Here is a 14,306-nt window from a genome sequence, read left to right as displayed (position 1 = left end):
AGGGGCGCAGAGTACCGTCCTTCTTCTTAACAAAAAGAACCCCGCCCCGGCCGGAGAGGAAGAAGGCACTATGGTACCGGCGTCAAGAGACACAGACAAATAATCCTCGAGAGCCTTACGTTCGGGAGCCGACAGAGAGTATAGTCTACCTCGAGGAGGAGTGGTCCCCGGAAGGAGATCAATACTACAATCATACGACCGGTGAGGAGGAAGGGAGTTGGCTCGGGACCGACTGAAGACCGTGCGCAGATCATGATATTCCTCCGGCACTCCTGTCAAATCGCCAGGTTCCTCCTGAGAAGTAGGGACAGAAGAAACGGGAGGGATGGCAGACATTAAACACTTCACATGACAAGAAACGTTCCAGGATAGGATAGAATTACTAGACCAATTAATAGAAGGATTATGACATACTAGCCAGGGATGACCCAAAACAACAGGTGTAAACGGTGAACGGAAAATCAAAAAGAAATAGTCTCACTGTGGTTACCAGATACTGTGAGAGTTAAAGGTAGTGTCTCAAATTTGATACTGGGAAGATGACTACCATCTAAGGCAAACATGGGCGTAGGCTTGTCTAACGGTCTGAAAGGAATGTTATGTTTCCGAACCCATGCTTCGTCCATGAAACAACCCTCAGCCCCAGAGTCAATCAAGGCACTGCATGTAGCACCCGAACCGGTCCAGCGTAGATGGACCGACATAGTAGTACAAGATCTAGATGAAGAGACCTGAGTAGTAGCGCTCACCAGTAGCCCTCCGCTTACTGATGGGCTCTGGCCTCTTACTGGACATGAATTAACAAAATGTCCAGCAACTCCGCAATAGAGGCACAGGCGGTTGGTGATCCTCCGTTCCCTCTCCTTAGTCGAGATGCGAATCCCTCCCAGCTGCATGGGCTCAGTCTCAAAGCCAGAGGAGGGAGATGGTTGCGATGCGGAGCAGGGAAACACCGTTGATGCGAGCTCTCTTCCACGAGCCCGGTGACGAAGATCTACCCGTCGTTCTATGCGGATGGCGAGAGCAATCAAAGAGTCCACATCTGAAGGAACCTCCCGGGAGAGAATCTCATCCTTAACCACTGCGTGGAGTCCCTCCAGAAAACGAGCGAGCAGCGCCGGCTCGTTCCACTCACTAGAGGCAGCAAGAGTGCGAAACTCAATAGAATAATCCGTTATGGACCGTTCACCTTGGCATAAGGAAGCCAGGGCCCTAGAAGCCTCCCTACCAAAAACTGAACGGTCAAAAACCCGAATCATCTCCTCTTTAAAGTTCTGGAACTTGTTAGAGCAATCAGCCCTTGCCTCCCAGATAGCTGTGCCCCATTCTCGAGCCCGGCCAGTAAGGAGTGAAATGACGTAAGCAACCCGAGCTCTCTCTCTAGAGTATGTGTTGGGTTGGAGAGAGAACACAATCTCACACTGCGTGAGAAAGGAGCGGCACTCAGTGGGCTGCCCGGAGTAGCAAGGTGGGTTATTAACCCTAGGTTCTGGAGGCTCGGCAGGCCAGGAAGTAACAGGTGGCACGAGACGTAGACTCTGGAACTGTCCAGAGAGGTCGGAAACCTGAGCGGCCAGGTTCTCCACGGCATGGCGAGCAGCAGACAATTCCTGCTCGTGTCTGCCGAGCATGGCTCCTTGGATCTTGACGGCAGTGTAACGAGCGTCTGAAGTCGCTGGGTCCATTCCTTGGTCGGTTCCTTCTGTCATGCAGGTGATAGAGGACCCAAAAGCGACTTAACAGAAACAGAGTTTATTCAAGTCCAAACAGGGAATAACAGAAATCCTCTAGTCTGTAGAGGGGAATAACAGGAGAAGCGGCCACAGACTGCAGGTCGCTTCGGGTAGGCGCAGGCCGTAGTTGACAGAGACACCTGCTCACACGCAGCATCTGATGAAGGCAAAAAACACGACAGGACAGGGCGATACACAATCACAGCAAAAACACGACAGGACAGGGCGAAACGCAATCACAGCATGGTGAATACTAAACAAGGAACCGACGGGACAGGAACGGAACACAAAGGAATAAATAGGGACTCTAATCAGGGGAAAGGATCGGGAACAGGTGTGGGAAGACTAAATGATGATTAGGGGAATAGGAACAGCTGGGAGCAGGAACGGAACGATAGAGAGAAGAGAGAGCGAGAGAGTGAGAGAGGGAGGGGGGAGAGAGAGGGATAGAAAGAGGGAAAGAACCTAATAAGACCAGCAGAGGGAAACGAATAGAATGGGGAGCACAGGGACAAGACATGATAATAAATGACAAACATGACATATGCAGCTTTATTTGAACAGGGAAGCGTTGCAGTGGAGCCAACAGGCTAGGGACACTGAAGCAAATATGGTATCAGGGGGGGTCAAGGGATTTTAAGTCCAACAATGCTCTGGAAAACTGGCCCTAAAAGAGTCTGAACAGATCTTCAGTTGGAGGTTTCATCTGAAAGATGGAAATATTGACCACCACCTTTCCCAGAGGACGATAACACTCACAAAAATAGATAATTAACCTGACCATGACACATCATCAAATCAATGTCTTTCACATTACAATTGGTAATAAATAAGTTTTAAAAAATGGGTTGCATTGGTATCCTCAATATTAGGCTTTAGTCAAGTCCTTCATTTGTTAAGTATTTGCAGAAAGTGCAGAGCAGACATTATTGATGAGGCTTAGCAGTAGTACGAGCTAGTAACATTGAGCTTACTGCTATGACTAGAGGAAAGTTAGGCCGTCATTGTAAATATGAATTTGTTCTTAAGTGGTTTGCCTAGTTAAATAAAACTTAAATAAGATTTTTTTAAAGGTGAAAGGCAAAGGATGGACACATTTATATGGGGGGGCAAGAAACCAACTTACTTCAGTTAAAAAGCCAGACTACATTTATAAAACAATTGTATTATTTCTCTCAAATCTTTGTCATTAATATATAATAATAATATAATAATAAATTAAATTAATATGCCATGTAAAAAATGCACTTAAACTAATTTACATATGGCAGATTTTGTGTCACCCAAGGGTCCAATTTTTGTCACCCAAGGGTCCAATTTTGAGATGAGCAAATCGTCAACATTCCACCAATCAGGTATTGTGTTTGTCGTGAACAAAATTAGTGTGAGAAATAATAGTGAAATCAGCAGTTCGCCATCAAAATAAAAGTCCTCCATTGAAACTGATTCAAACTGATAAAAATAGTATAGTCATGGCACAATTGGACTAGATAATTCAACAAAAAAAGGTTGGATATATATATAATTGTATTTATTTTTTACCCCTTTTTCTCCTAATTGGTAGTTACAGTCCTGTCCCAACGCTGCAACTTCCGTACGGACTCAGGAGAGGCAAAGGTTGAGAGCCGTGCGTCCTCCGAAACACAACCCAACCAAGTCACACTGCTTCTTGACACAACGCCCGCAAAACCCGGAAGAACCAATGTGTCAGAAGAAACATCTTACACCTGATGACCGTGTCAGCGTGCATTGCGCCCGACCCGTCACAGGAGTTGCTAGTGCACAATGTGACAGGAACATCCCTGCCGGCCAAACCCTCCCCTAACCTGGACGACGCTGGGCCAATTGTGCGCCGCCCCATGGGTCTCCCGGTCGGAGCCAGCTGTGACAGAGCCTGGACTCGAACCAGGTTCACTAGTGGAACAGCTAGTGCCTTAGGCCACTGCGCCCCTTAGGAGGCCTCTGTTATATATATATCTTTAGATAGATATATATATATAATTGCAATTCAGAATTGCATTGGGGGCATACTTATATATACTGTTCAGCCTAACCTATGGATTTTGCACCTATGAAATGATGTATCAACCTACTCAGTGACACCCACAGAACACATCTATGTAGAGTTTACACAAATATTAGCATCTTAGCTCTTATTGCAGGATTTTGATTGTGGGAAATCCCCTTTCCAGTCGGTCTATTGTGTGTATTGGCCATTCACATTGAACTGTACAGCCCAACCTATGGATTGTGTACCCATTAAATGGGATATCAGCCAACTCAATGACACTTACAGAACACAACTGTTAAGTGTCTACACAAATATCCGCGTTTTAGCTCTTATTGCAGGACTCTGAAACCACTCAAATGAGCAACATTAAGCTCACCAGTCAATCTATGTCTATTGAACATTCATATTGCAATGTACAGATTAACCTATATTTTGCACCTATGAAATGGGGTATCAGCCTACTCGGTGACACCCACAGAACACAACTATGTAGAGTTTATACAAATATTAGCGTCTTACCTCTTATTGGGGAATGTTAACTGTGGGAAATCAGCTCACTATACAGCCTATTGTGCCTATTTAACGTTCATATTGGACTGAGCCTAAGCTATAGATTGTGCAACCATGCGCCTACTCGGTGACAGCAACAGAACACAATTATGTAGAGTTTACACAAATATTTGCGTCTTCAATGACCATTTAAAGCTATTTTTCCCAGTTGGATCTAGTTTTTTCTGAGTTCCCAGTTGTCTTGATCAGTCGGAAATGTCCAGCATTATGCCGCATTCAAGAAATCTCAGACTTCCGAGTGTTCAAGACAACTGTGGAACCCGGGAAAAAATGATCTCCGATCATCATCAAACTCGGAATTCCAAGTCGGGAACTCTGGCCTTTTTCTAGAGCTCCGACTTTCCCGACCTGAAGATCACTGACATCATGTGTCATGTTTTGTCTTATATTGTCTTGTCATTTTGCTTTTCCTTCTGTTCGTTTTCCCCCTGCTGGTCTTTTTAGGTTCGTTCCCCTTTTTCTCTCTCCCTCCCTCTCTCTCTTCTCTCTATCGTTCCGTTCCTGCTCCCAGCTGTTCCTATTCCCCTAATCAATCATTTAGTCTTCCCACACCTGTTCCCTATCTTTTCCCCTGATTAGAGTCCCTATTTCTCCCCTTGTTTTCCGTTTCTGTCCTGTCGGATCCTTGTATATTGTTCACCGTGCTGTGTCTTTGTATCGCCCTGTCGTGTTGTGTTTCCCTCAGATGCTGCGTGGTGAGCAGGTGTCTGAGTCTGCTACGGTCAAGTGCCTTCCCGAGGCAACCTGCAGTTTATTATCGAGTCTCCAGTCAGTTCTCGTGATTACGAGTGGAATTGTTTTTTATGCTTTATTTACCGCTCCGATTTGTCTAGGAGTATTGCTATTTCCTTAAACTGGATTAAAGACTCTGTTTTCGCCAAGTCGCTTTTGGGTCCTCATTCACCTGCATAACATCATGATTTGACCTTGTTTGTTTCTGTGTTCCCAGTTGAACCATACATCTCAGCGGAGGGAGAGAGACATGGTCCCTGCTCTCTCCTTCCTTTCCTCAGGTGAGACTGACCAGAGAGGGGGAACACCGTTTTTCACCTGATGGCAAAACTCGAGTCGCTCTGGCTCTGTATCTGCCTCAAGCACAAATTCATGTTGTTCCTACAACCAAATAATGTGAATATTCTTCAGTATTAAAAAAATCTGCTAATAATAATAAAAATGCATGGCTATTGATACACTTGGCTACTCATTCAATGCAGCTGCAACGCAAGTCTCCTGACCCCTCCTGTCTCAGCCTCCAGTATTTATGCTGCAGTAGTTTATGTGTCGGGGTGCTAGGGTCAGTTTGTTATATCTGGAGTACTTCTCCTGTCCTATTCGGTGTCCTGTGTGAATCTAAGTGTGCGTTCTCTAATTCTCTCCTTCTCTCTTTCTTTCTCTCTCTCGGAGGACCTGAGCCCTAGGACCATGCCCCAGGACTACCTGACATGATGACTCCTTGCTGTCCCCAGTCCACCTGGCCGTGCTGCTGCTCCAGTTTCAACTGTTCTGCTTTATTATTATTCGACCATGCTGGTCATTTATGAACGTTTGAACATCTTGGCCATGTTCTGTTATAATCTCCACCCGGCACAGCCAGAAGAGGACTGGCCACCCCACATAGCCTGGTTCCTCTCTAGGTTTCTTCCTAGGTTTTGGCCTTTCTAGGGAGTTTTTCCTAGCCACCGTGCTTCTACACCTGCATTGCTTGCTGTTTGGGGTTTTAGGCTGGGTTTCTGTACAGCACTGAGATATCAGCTGATGTACGAAGGGCTATATAAATAAATTTGATTTGATTTTAAGTGGAAGTAAGGACATGAGTGTTTTATGTTTTGTAATAGTGTTGAATAAAAACAGTGCTGAATAGAAACTTAAACATGAACTCACTCATAAAAACAGCAGCTCTTGCTGTATTCTTTGACAGTCTCCCTCTGGTCATTGTTTTAAAAGCTGTAGACAGTGTGATTTGAGCTATGCGATTGGCCAACGCAGTAGGCACACTCGATTTACCCACAGATCTCCCGGTCCTCCAGGCAGGCAGAGTTAGTCATGAAATGGTTAAATAATGGGAACACTTTGCCTACCCGGTGCCAGGGCTTCTGAATCAAGTGCACTGACCGCCTACAGTGAAACACAAATAAGAAAAAAAAGGAGCGCAAGCCTTTATCATTGGCTTTTCTACAGAAATGTTTGATGATCGACTAGGAATGCCTTAAAGAATGATAAGGTAATTGATGACCACTGGTTTCGGCTGTACATTGCAATATGAATGTCCAATACACACAATAGACAGACTGGGAAGTTGATTTCCCACATTCAAAGTCCTGCAATAAGAGCTAAGATGCTAATATTTGTGTAAACCCTACCCAGTTGTGTTCTGTGAGTGTCACTGAATAGGCTGATAGATTAGATTACATTAGTTTATTAGTCAGATGCACAGGAAGTCTGGGGGGCAGGAGGGGGACAGGGGGAGCATGTAGCTGCCTAGTGGTGACTATTCAGCAGCCTGGTGGTCTGGGAGTAGAAGCTATTGGCCAGTCTCACAGTTTTTGCCATGATGCTACTATACTGCCCACGTCTGAGTGATGGAACAGGCTGTGGCTTGGGTTTTAAGGTCCTTGATGATCTTCTTTGCCTTCCTGCGACACCTGGTGTTGTAGGGGTTTTGGAGGTTCAGGCAATGTGCACCCAATGGTGCATTTGGCTGAGCGTACCACAATCTGTACATCCTTGCGGTCAACAGTGATAGAGTTGCCGTACCAGGCTGTGATGCAGCCCGACAATATGCTCTCGATGGAGATCCTGTAGAAAATTGTGAGGGCCCTCGGGACAGGCCAAATTTCTTCAGCTTCCTGACGTTGAAGTGTCGCTGTGACGCCTTCTTAACCACGATGTCCGTCTGGTTTGACCGTTTCAGTTCCTCTGAGATTTGTACGTCAAGGAACTTCACATTTTTGACCATCTCTCGGTGGCTTTATTGATGAGGATGGAGCATCCTGGTTCCTTCTGAAGACCACAATCAGGGGACGGCCCCGCCAGGAAGCCCAGGACCCAGTTGAGCTTTGTGGTGAGCTTAGAGGGCACTATGGTGATACCCCATTTCATGGGTGTACAATCCATAGGTTAGGCTGCACAGTGCAATATGAATTTTCATTATACAGGCTGACTAGTGAGCTTATTGTTGCTCATTTCAGTGGTTTCAGAGTCCCACAATAAGAGCTAAGATGCTAATATTTTTGTCAACTTTTTGGGGTCAAATGAACTAATAATTGTCTTTTGTTGAATTTATATAACAACATTCCGTCCTTGTTTAGCATGATCTAGTCCATAACTGAGGCATGATTTGACAATTTGTATCTGTTTTCATCAGTTTCAACGGGGGACTTTTATTTTGAAGGCGAACCGCGGATTCCACTATTGTTGCTCACGCGAATGTTGTTCACAACACACTGGTGAGTACGAGACAAGAGAAAAAAGAAGCGCCAGAGTCTGCGCAAAACGAACACGTCTAGTGGTCGCGCTGCTTGTGCTGTCACGAGCCTTGTCCAAGGCTACCGAGTATCGAATTGACATAAATTATTGACGACATCGAATTCTCTTCGTTTAGCCGTCAGACACACGTCATTCTTGGTATAGATACATCGTGGAAATACGATTGTGTGCTGACTGATCACGGTCAACTGGTGATGTTTTCCAACATTTGATATAGCTAGCTAGCCAGCTAACGTAGCTGTTTAGCTAGCTTGCCGTGCGTGACTCACTGACAGTCAAAGATCAGACCGAGTCGCTATTTTTTGGCATTCTGCTTTTACTCTGATACCTGTATATATAACTTTAATACATTTAGCGGGTAAATATAGTTAGTTACAACTGAGTGTACTTTAACGGTCATTTGGTCGTGAACGAAGGGAAGGTTTGAATGAATTTGCTAGCCAGCGGAAACGTCGGCTAGTTAACACGGATACATTTGGAGTAACCAATACTGCTAGCCTGCTGAGTTGATCCACGGCACGGTCATCCAAACTAGCTAATCTATATAGCTAGCAAATGTGCTAGCAAGCTATTATAAACGTGCTGTCTTTGGTAAAACGCCAAGGAAAGAAACTGTTGAGTTGGTTAGCTTGCTAACTAGCTAGGAAACAAGGTAACATACACTGTACTGATAGCTGACCGTCGACAATTCATTTTCTACGAGAAAGGCCGGAGTGAGGACAGAGAAACGAGTAAAAATGCCGGCTGTGTCGAAGGGAGATGGGATGCGCGGATTAGCGGTGTTCATTTCGGACATACGGAATTGTAAGTATATATTTTTTTCCCATCATTGATTCGCTTTTCAACGTGCCATGTTATTATAAACATTTGCACGGTGGACGACATTTGGTCTACAGACATTTGTTTGCAAGTGTGCCCTGAAATGTAGTGGTGTAAAGTGAAACATCTTGCTAACCTAGATGGTAAGGAGATAGGAGGGGGTTACTGCTATGGAGAGGTCATTCGCGGTCACAATTGCTGCTGCACCTCATCCCTTTTCAATTTGCGCTGCCTACTAGTGTGCTTGTGATGATGCACGGTCGACCGTGATGATGTGTTGTGTGTCCGACTCGTAGCATACTACTAGGCCGCTACTCATTAGATGTTGCCACTGCTGTTCACGTCACCTGCACCAGAACAGAAGCAGGGTAGCTGACTGTTGATATCGCGACGGGCCACCAGGGTCAATTTTGTTCTGTTTTTTTTGTGATAATAAATTTATCAGGCAGTCGCATAGGGCGAAATGAAGCAGGACTGAATGGACAGTTATGTTGTATCGCTGTTCAGATATAACGTTAGAGTAGCTAAACCGGCCAGTTGAATGACTGGGTCGATTAGAATTGGTCGCCACACGCAGCATAGTAGTCGATATTGTGTTTGCGCCTACCTAGTTTAATTCCATTAATGTATTGTTAATAGTTGGAATAATATACACATGTTGCTAATCCAGTTTTTCTAATTATAGGCCTGGCCTATGCCGAGTGCATTGCCTGTCATAGCGCGCACACATACACACATTATCCATACATTATACATTTATTGTGCGTGACACTGCCATTTTTCATAGCCACTGTCATGACGGGGCAGAAGACTCTTTCTCACTCACTCAAAATACACACACAAACACCACACATGAATTGTGAGGACAGAGAATAGGAGGACAGAGAAACCAATATATCCATGGGATATACCTTGTGCACATTAACCCTTATGAAAAAAGATTGCAATCAGAGTGCAGTATAACTGCATTATGCTGCAAATACTGGGTACAATATATATTTTTTTTGTTACTGCAGTTATTCTGCAATAAAAATACCACAGTCGACTGCAGTTAGTTTACTTTTACTGCAGTTTCAAAACTGCTATCTTTTTTTGTAAGGGAAAATGCAAGCGTTTCGAATACTAGACAGTGTCTCGCTTACAGCCTCCAACTGTTGCATGTAAAGCTGGCCCTTGCAAAACAAGTGCAGTGACAGCAGTCAACTGTGGTATTTTGGACGCAGTTATACTGCAGTCTAACTGCAGTTACATGTCAAAATTATTGGAGTAAATAATTTTTTTATTTTGGATGTGGTATACTGCAGTTATACTGTGTTCTGACTTGCAATCTTTTTTCGTAAGGGGGCATTTAGGGTACCTTGCCCCTCTTTCAAACATGATAAACAACAGAAAACCAAAAACAGGACCTGAAAAGGTTGCAAGACTGCTAGTGTTGTTGTGGGGTTAACATGAGATTAATTTGGAATAGTTTGGAATAGACTGCTGTCTGAGATCACAATATCAAAACTCAAAATAATATATAATAATAATATATGCCATTTAGCAGACGCTTTTATCCAAAGCGACTTACAGTCATGTGTGCATACATTCTACGTATGGGTGGTCCCGGGGATCGAACCCACTACCCTGGCGTTACAAGCGCCATGCTCTACCAACTGAGCTACACAGGACCACAACAGCACACACCTTACCTTAGTCTAGTGTCTAAACTGCAATGTCAAGGACTGCCTCTATTTGAAATGGACACACAGTCACACACTAATATCTTGACTTTCACCCTTATTCACACCCTCCCCGTCCCTCCTCTGTCCCACCTCTTGTCCTTTTCCCATCAGTCCCCCTGATTTGTACAGTAAGGCTTTTCTCTCTTCAACCCAATCAACACTAGTAATGACATAGTGTACGAGTATCTTTTTAATTACAGATGCAAAGGCCTACACAATGCAACCCTGTATAAAGCTAGCTCAGCCATGATATTTTTATTGTCCAATCGCAGTTGTTGTCTATGTAAAGGATTTACATTTTTTCATCCTCCCTAGGGCCAGGAGTTTGTCCACGTTTTTGTTTTACCATATGACATAATTAGAAAAAATCTGGTCCCATCATAGCTCATATAAAACCACTTTTTACAGCTGATTTATTACTATGACATATGCTACAACTACTGTCCAGAGTTGATTATCTTAGCCTACTAGCTTACTGGGTTCAAATGCCTTCTGTTTAATTTTTCTGTATTTATTTATATATGTATATTATTTTACTGCTCTAGGGATATAATTATTGTTTGGATAGCCTTATTTACTATAATGTATTGATTTATACCTGACATTTTTTCACTCTTTATGCAATGCACACTGCAGAGAACACCAGAAGAAGAATTGTCACTGAATTACCACAGTGAATTATTGTAATGTTTGTTTGTGTCATTTAATCCCATAAGGGATGGGTTGCCAATTGGCGAATTGACACAAAATAGCATTTCATTCATTGACCAGATCAGTAAAAACTGGGCCCAAGGACAACTATTTCCACCCCAACCACCCTGGGACCTATGGTGCCACCTCTGAAATCATCACGCAATGTTACAAATGAAAAAACATATCCTGTTTGTATGATCTACATACATTGGTGGTGGGGATGGGCTTTGATAGTTTTATGTGGCTCAGTGCAGCTGGTGGCTGCTGCAACAATTAAAAAAATGTAATGGGCTGTTACTGTAATTTCAGGTAAAACTCAATAAAACAAGTCTCATATTAGGATAATGCCTACACATTTCAACAGTTAAAAAAAGATTGCTCTGCTATTACCATTTAGACTCTAGGAGTGTTGGCTCAAGGAAACAATGTTTACACTGCCCTGCTTCATGGGGGCAACTGTCGGGCGAGTGTCGTGCGCTACCTCTGGGGGTAGAGGTTAAGATGTAGCAAGTATGCAAGTATACATTTGAGTAATATGTGTAGCCAATGTTATTTTTACGAACATTGTAGGAAGTGTGAAGAGGCTCCAAGAGCATTTTTACCCCTCCCCTCACTCTTGAAAACGGTCGCCTCTTGACACACAACTTTTCTTTTGTTATTAGCGTTCCTTAAATTTACGTCTCAAATTATGAATGGTGTGGTTTCCTCATAACCTTATTGGTCATGCATGGGACCTGCATGTTTGTGTCCACTTGCTCATGTTCTATGCAGCATATTATTATTGTTTCCAGACATTTTGTGAGTCAGTTTTAGTCAAATAATGTAGGCTAAACCTTTAGATTAACCTTGGATTATATAGGCCTACTACATAGTTCAAGAGCATATTAAGATGAATCCAATAAACTATGAATCCAATTGAATTCAATCACTTTTTGACAGCACCCCTTATGATTTAAACATAACTTTCTGTACATGTTTGCCCGTGGAAGAAGTGGTCAGTGACTTTTTGGACCTGAATTCCAAAACATTCAGCAGTTAAAGGTTCTTGAAGTTTACTCATTTTGCATACCCCACCATACCATGAGACATCCATGTCCTCATCCCTGGAAAAATATAAACTTTTGAGTTTGATATCATTAAAATAAACAATTATTGATTTAACAACAATTATCTAAAAACGCGTAAACTCATAGGTATTTGTGTTGTGCCTGCCATCGGTTGAGACGCAACATGCTCTCGAATACAGGGTGGGTGTCATTTCAGTCATAGAAATGTAATTCATAGAATGGACCTATCCTTTCAGACCACTGGAATCCAGCTGGTACACCATTGACATTTAAATTGAACTGACATTTTAACTTCTTATTATAACCACAAACTGCCGGTCCACCCACCGTCGAATGTAAACTTAATGGTCATGTCTATTCAATTATCTATATTTCTATGATTTCAATAGGATTCCAATGGAGGCTTGACTGTATAATTTAAAACGACATATATTCCCATTCATGTCAACATTCTCTTATGTGCGGACCTTCAACCATCTTTGTGGTACCAGTTGAAATGTCAATTTTTATTCAAATGTTAGTACATTTATGGGCACAACACAACCTTAGATTATAGGGCTGCATGATTAATCAAATTCAGATTTGAAATTGCCGTATTGACGTGCAATAACCATACCGCAAGAATTGGAAACCTCATATCCTGAGGCCCCATTTATTGCATCTGGGGATTTTAACTTCTTATGGCTGGGGGCAGTATTGAATAGCTTGGATGAATAAGATGCCCAGAGTAAACTGCCTGCAACTCAGGCCCAGTTGCTAATGTATGCATATTATAAGTAGATTTGGATAGAAAACACTGAAGTTTCTAAAACCGTTTGAATGATGTCTGTGAGTATAACAGAACTCATATGGTAGGCAAAAACCTGAGAAAAAATTGCAACTACATCTCGTAATGATTAATGTTGAAATTGAGTAAGTTGAGGTGACTAAACTGATTGGAGTAACCTGGGATTGTAAACTGTTAAAACAGATTGACACAACAGTAGCTAAAATGGGGAGACGTCTGTCCATAATAAATCACTGCTCTGCCTTAACAACACTATTAACAAGGCAGGTTCTACAGGCCCTGGTTTTGTCACACCTGGACTACTGTTCAGTCGTGTGGTCAGGTGCCACAAAGAGGAACTTGGGAAAATTGCAGTTGGCTCAGAACAGGGCAGCACGGCTGGCCCTTAAAAGTACACACAGAGAGCTAACATTAATGACATGCATGTCAATCTTTTCATGGCTCAAAGTGGAAGAGAGATTGACTTATTTTTGTAAGAGGTGTTGACAAGCTGACACCCACAGGTCGGACACCCATGCATACCCCACAAGACATGCCACCAGAGGTGGCAGGTAAAAATACACCTTATGGAACTGCAGGGACTGGGAAGTAACAAAAATAGTCTTTTTCCCATTCTTCTCTGCAGATCCTCTCAAGCTCTGTCAGGTTGAATGGGGAGTGTCGCTGCACAGCTATTTTCAGGTCTCCAGAGTTGTTTGATCGGGTTCAAGTCTGGGCTCTGGCTGAGCCACTCAAGGACATTCAGAGACTTGTCCCAAAGCCTTGTCCCATTGTCTTTTTGGCAGGTGAACCTTCGCCCCCAGTGTGAGATCCTGAGCGCTCTGGAGCAGGTTTTCATCAAGGATCCCTCGATCCTGACTAGTCTCCCAGTTCCTGCTGCTGATGCTGCCACCACCATTCTTCACCGTAGGGATGGTGTCAGGTTTGCTCCAGACGTGACGCTTTGATTCAGGCCAAAGAGTTCAATCTTGGTTTCAGTCTTTAGGTGCCTTTTGGAAAACTCCAAGTGGGCTGTCATCCCTTTTACTGAGGAGTGGTTTCCGTCTGACCACTCTACCATAAAGGCCTGATTGGTGGAGTGCTGCAGAGATGATTGTCCTTTTCGAAGGTTCTCCTATCTCCACAGAGGAACTCTGGAGCTCTGTCAGAGTGACCATCGGGTTCTTGGTCACCTCCCTGACCAAGGTCCTTCTCCCCTGATTGCTCAGTTTGGCAGGTTGGTCTTGGTGGTTCCAAACTTCTTCAATTTAAGAATGATGAAGGCCACTGTGCTCTTGGGGACCTTCAATGCTGCTGAAATGTTTAGGTACCATGTCCCAGATCTGTGCCCCAACACAATCCTGTCTCGGAGCTCAACAGGCATTTCTTTCGACCTCATGGCTTGGTTTTTGCTCTGACATGCACTGTAAACTGTGG

General features: G+C 43.6%; 1 protein-coding gene across 6 annotated transcripts in view; it reads left to right on the top strand.

Annotated features, from left to right (window-relative positions):
• The first annotated feature begins 7,772 nt into the window (after positions 1-7,772).
• Positions 7,773-14,306, top strand: part of LOC123998858 (AP-2 complex subunit alpha-2-like) — a 57,676-nt gene continuing 51,142 nt past the window's right edge. For 3 of the 6 annotated variants that reach the window (XM_046304070.1, XM_046304068.1, XM_046304066.1), the window contains exon 1: positions 7,775-8,604. In XM_046304070.1, coding sequence (XP_046160026.1) covers positions 8,538-8,604 — 67 coding nt within the window. In that variant the 5' untranslated portion in view covers positions 7,775-8,537. Of the gene's footprint in view, positions 8,605-14,306 lie in introns of all 6 variants that reach the window. The other 3 variants (XM_046304069.1, XM_046304067.1, XM_046304065.1) reach the window with 2 other exon arrangements.

The sequence above is a fragment of the Oncorhynchus gorbuscha genome, linkage group LG16 (genome assembly GCF_021184085.1).
Source record: "Oncorhynchus gorbuscha isolate QuinsamMale2020 ecotype Even-year linkage group LG16, OgorEven_v1.0, whole genome shotgun sequence".
Lineage (NCBI taxonomy): Eukaryota > Metazoa > Chordata > Actinopteri > Salmoniformes > Salmonidae > Oncorhynchus > Oncorhynchus gorbuscha.
The sequence above is the reverse complement of the archived record's forward strand: the minus strand, read 5'-3'. Positions and strand labels throughout refer to the sequence as shown.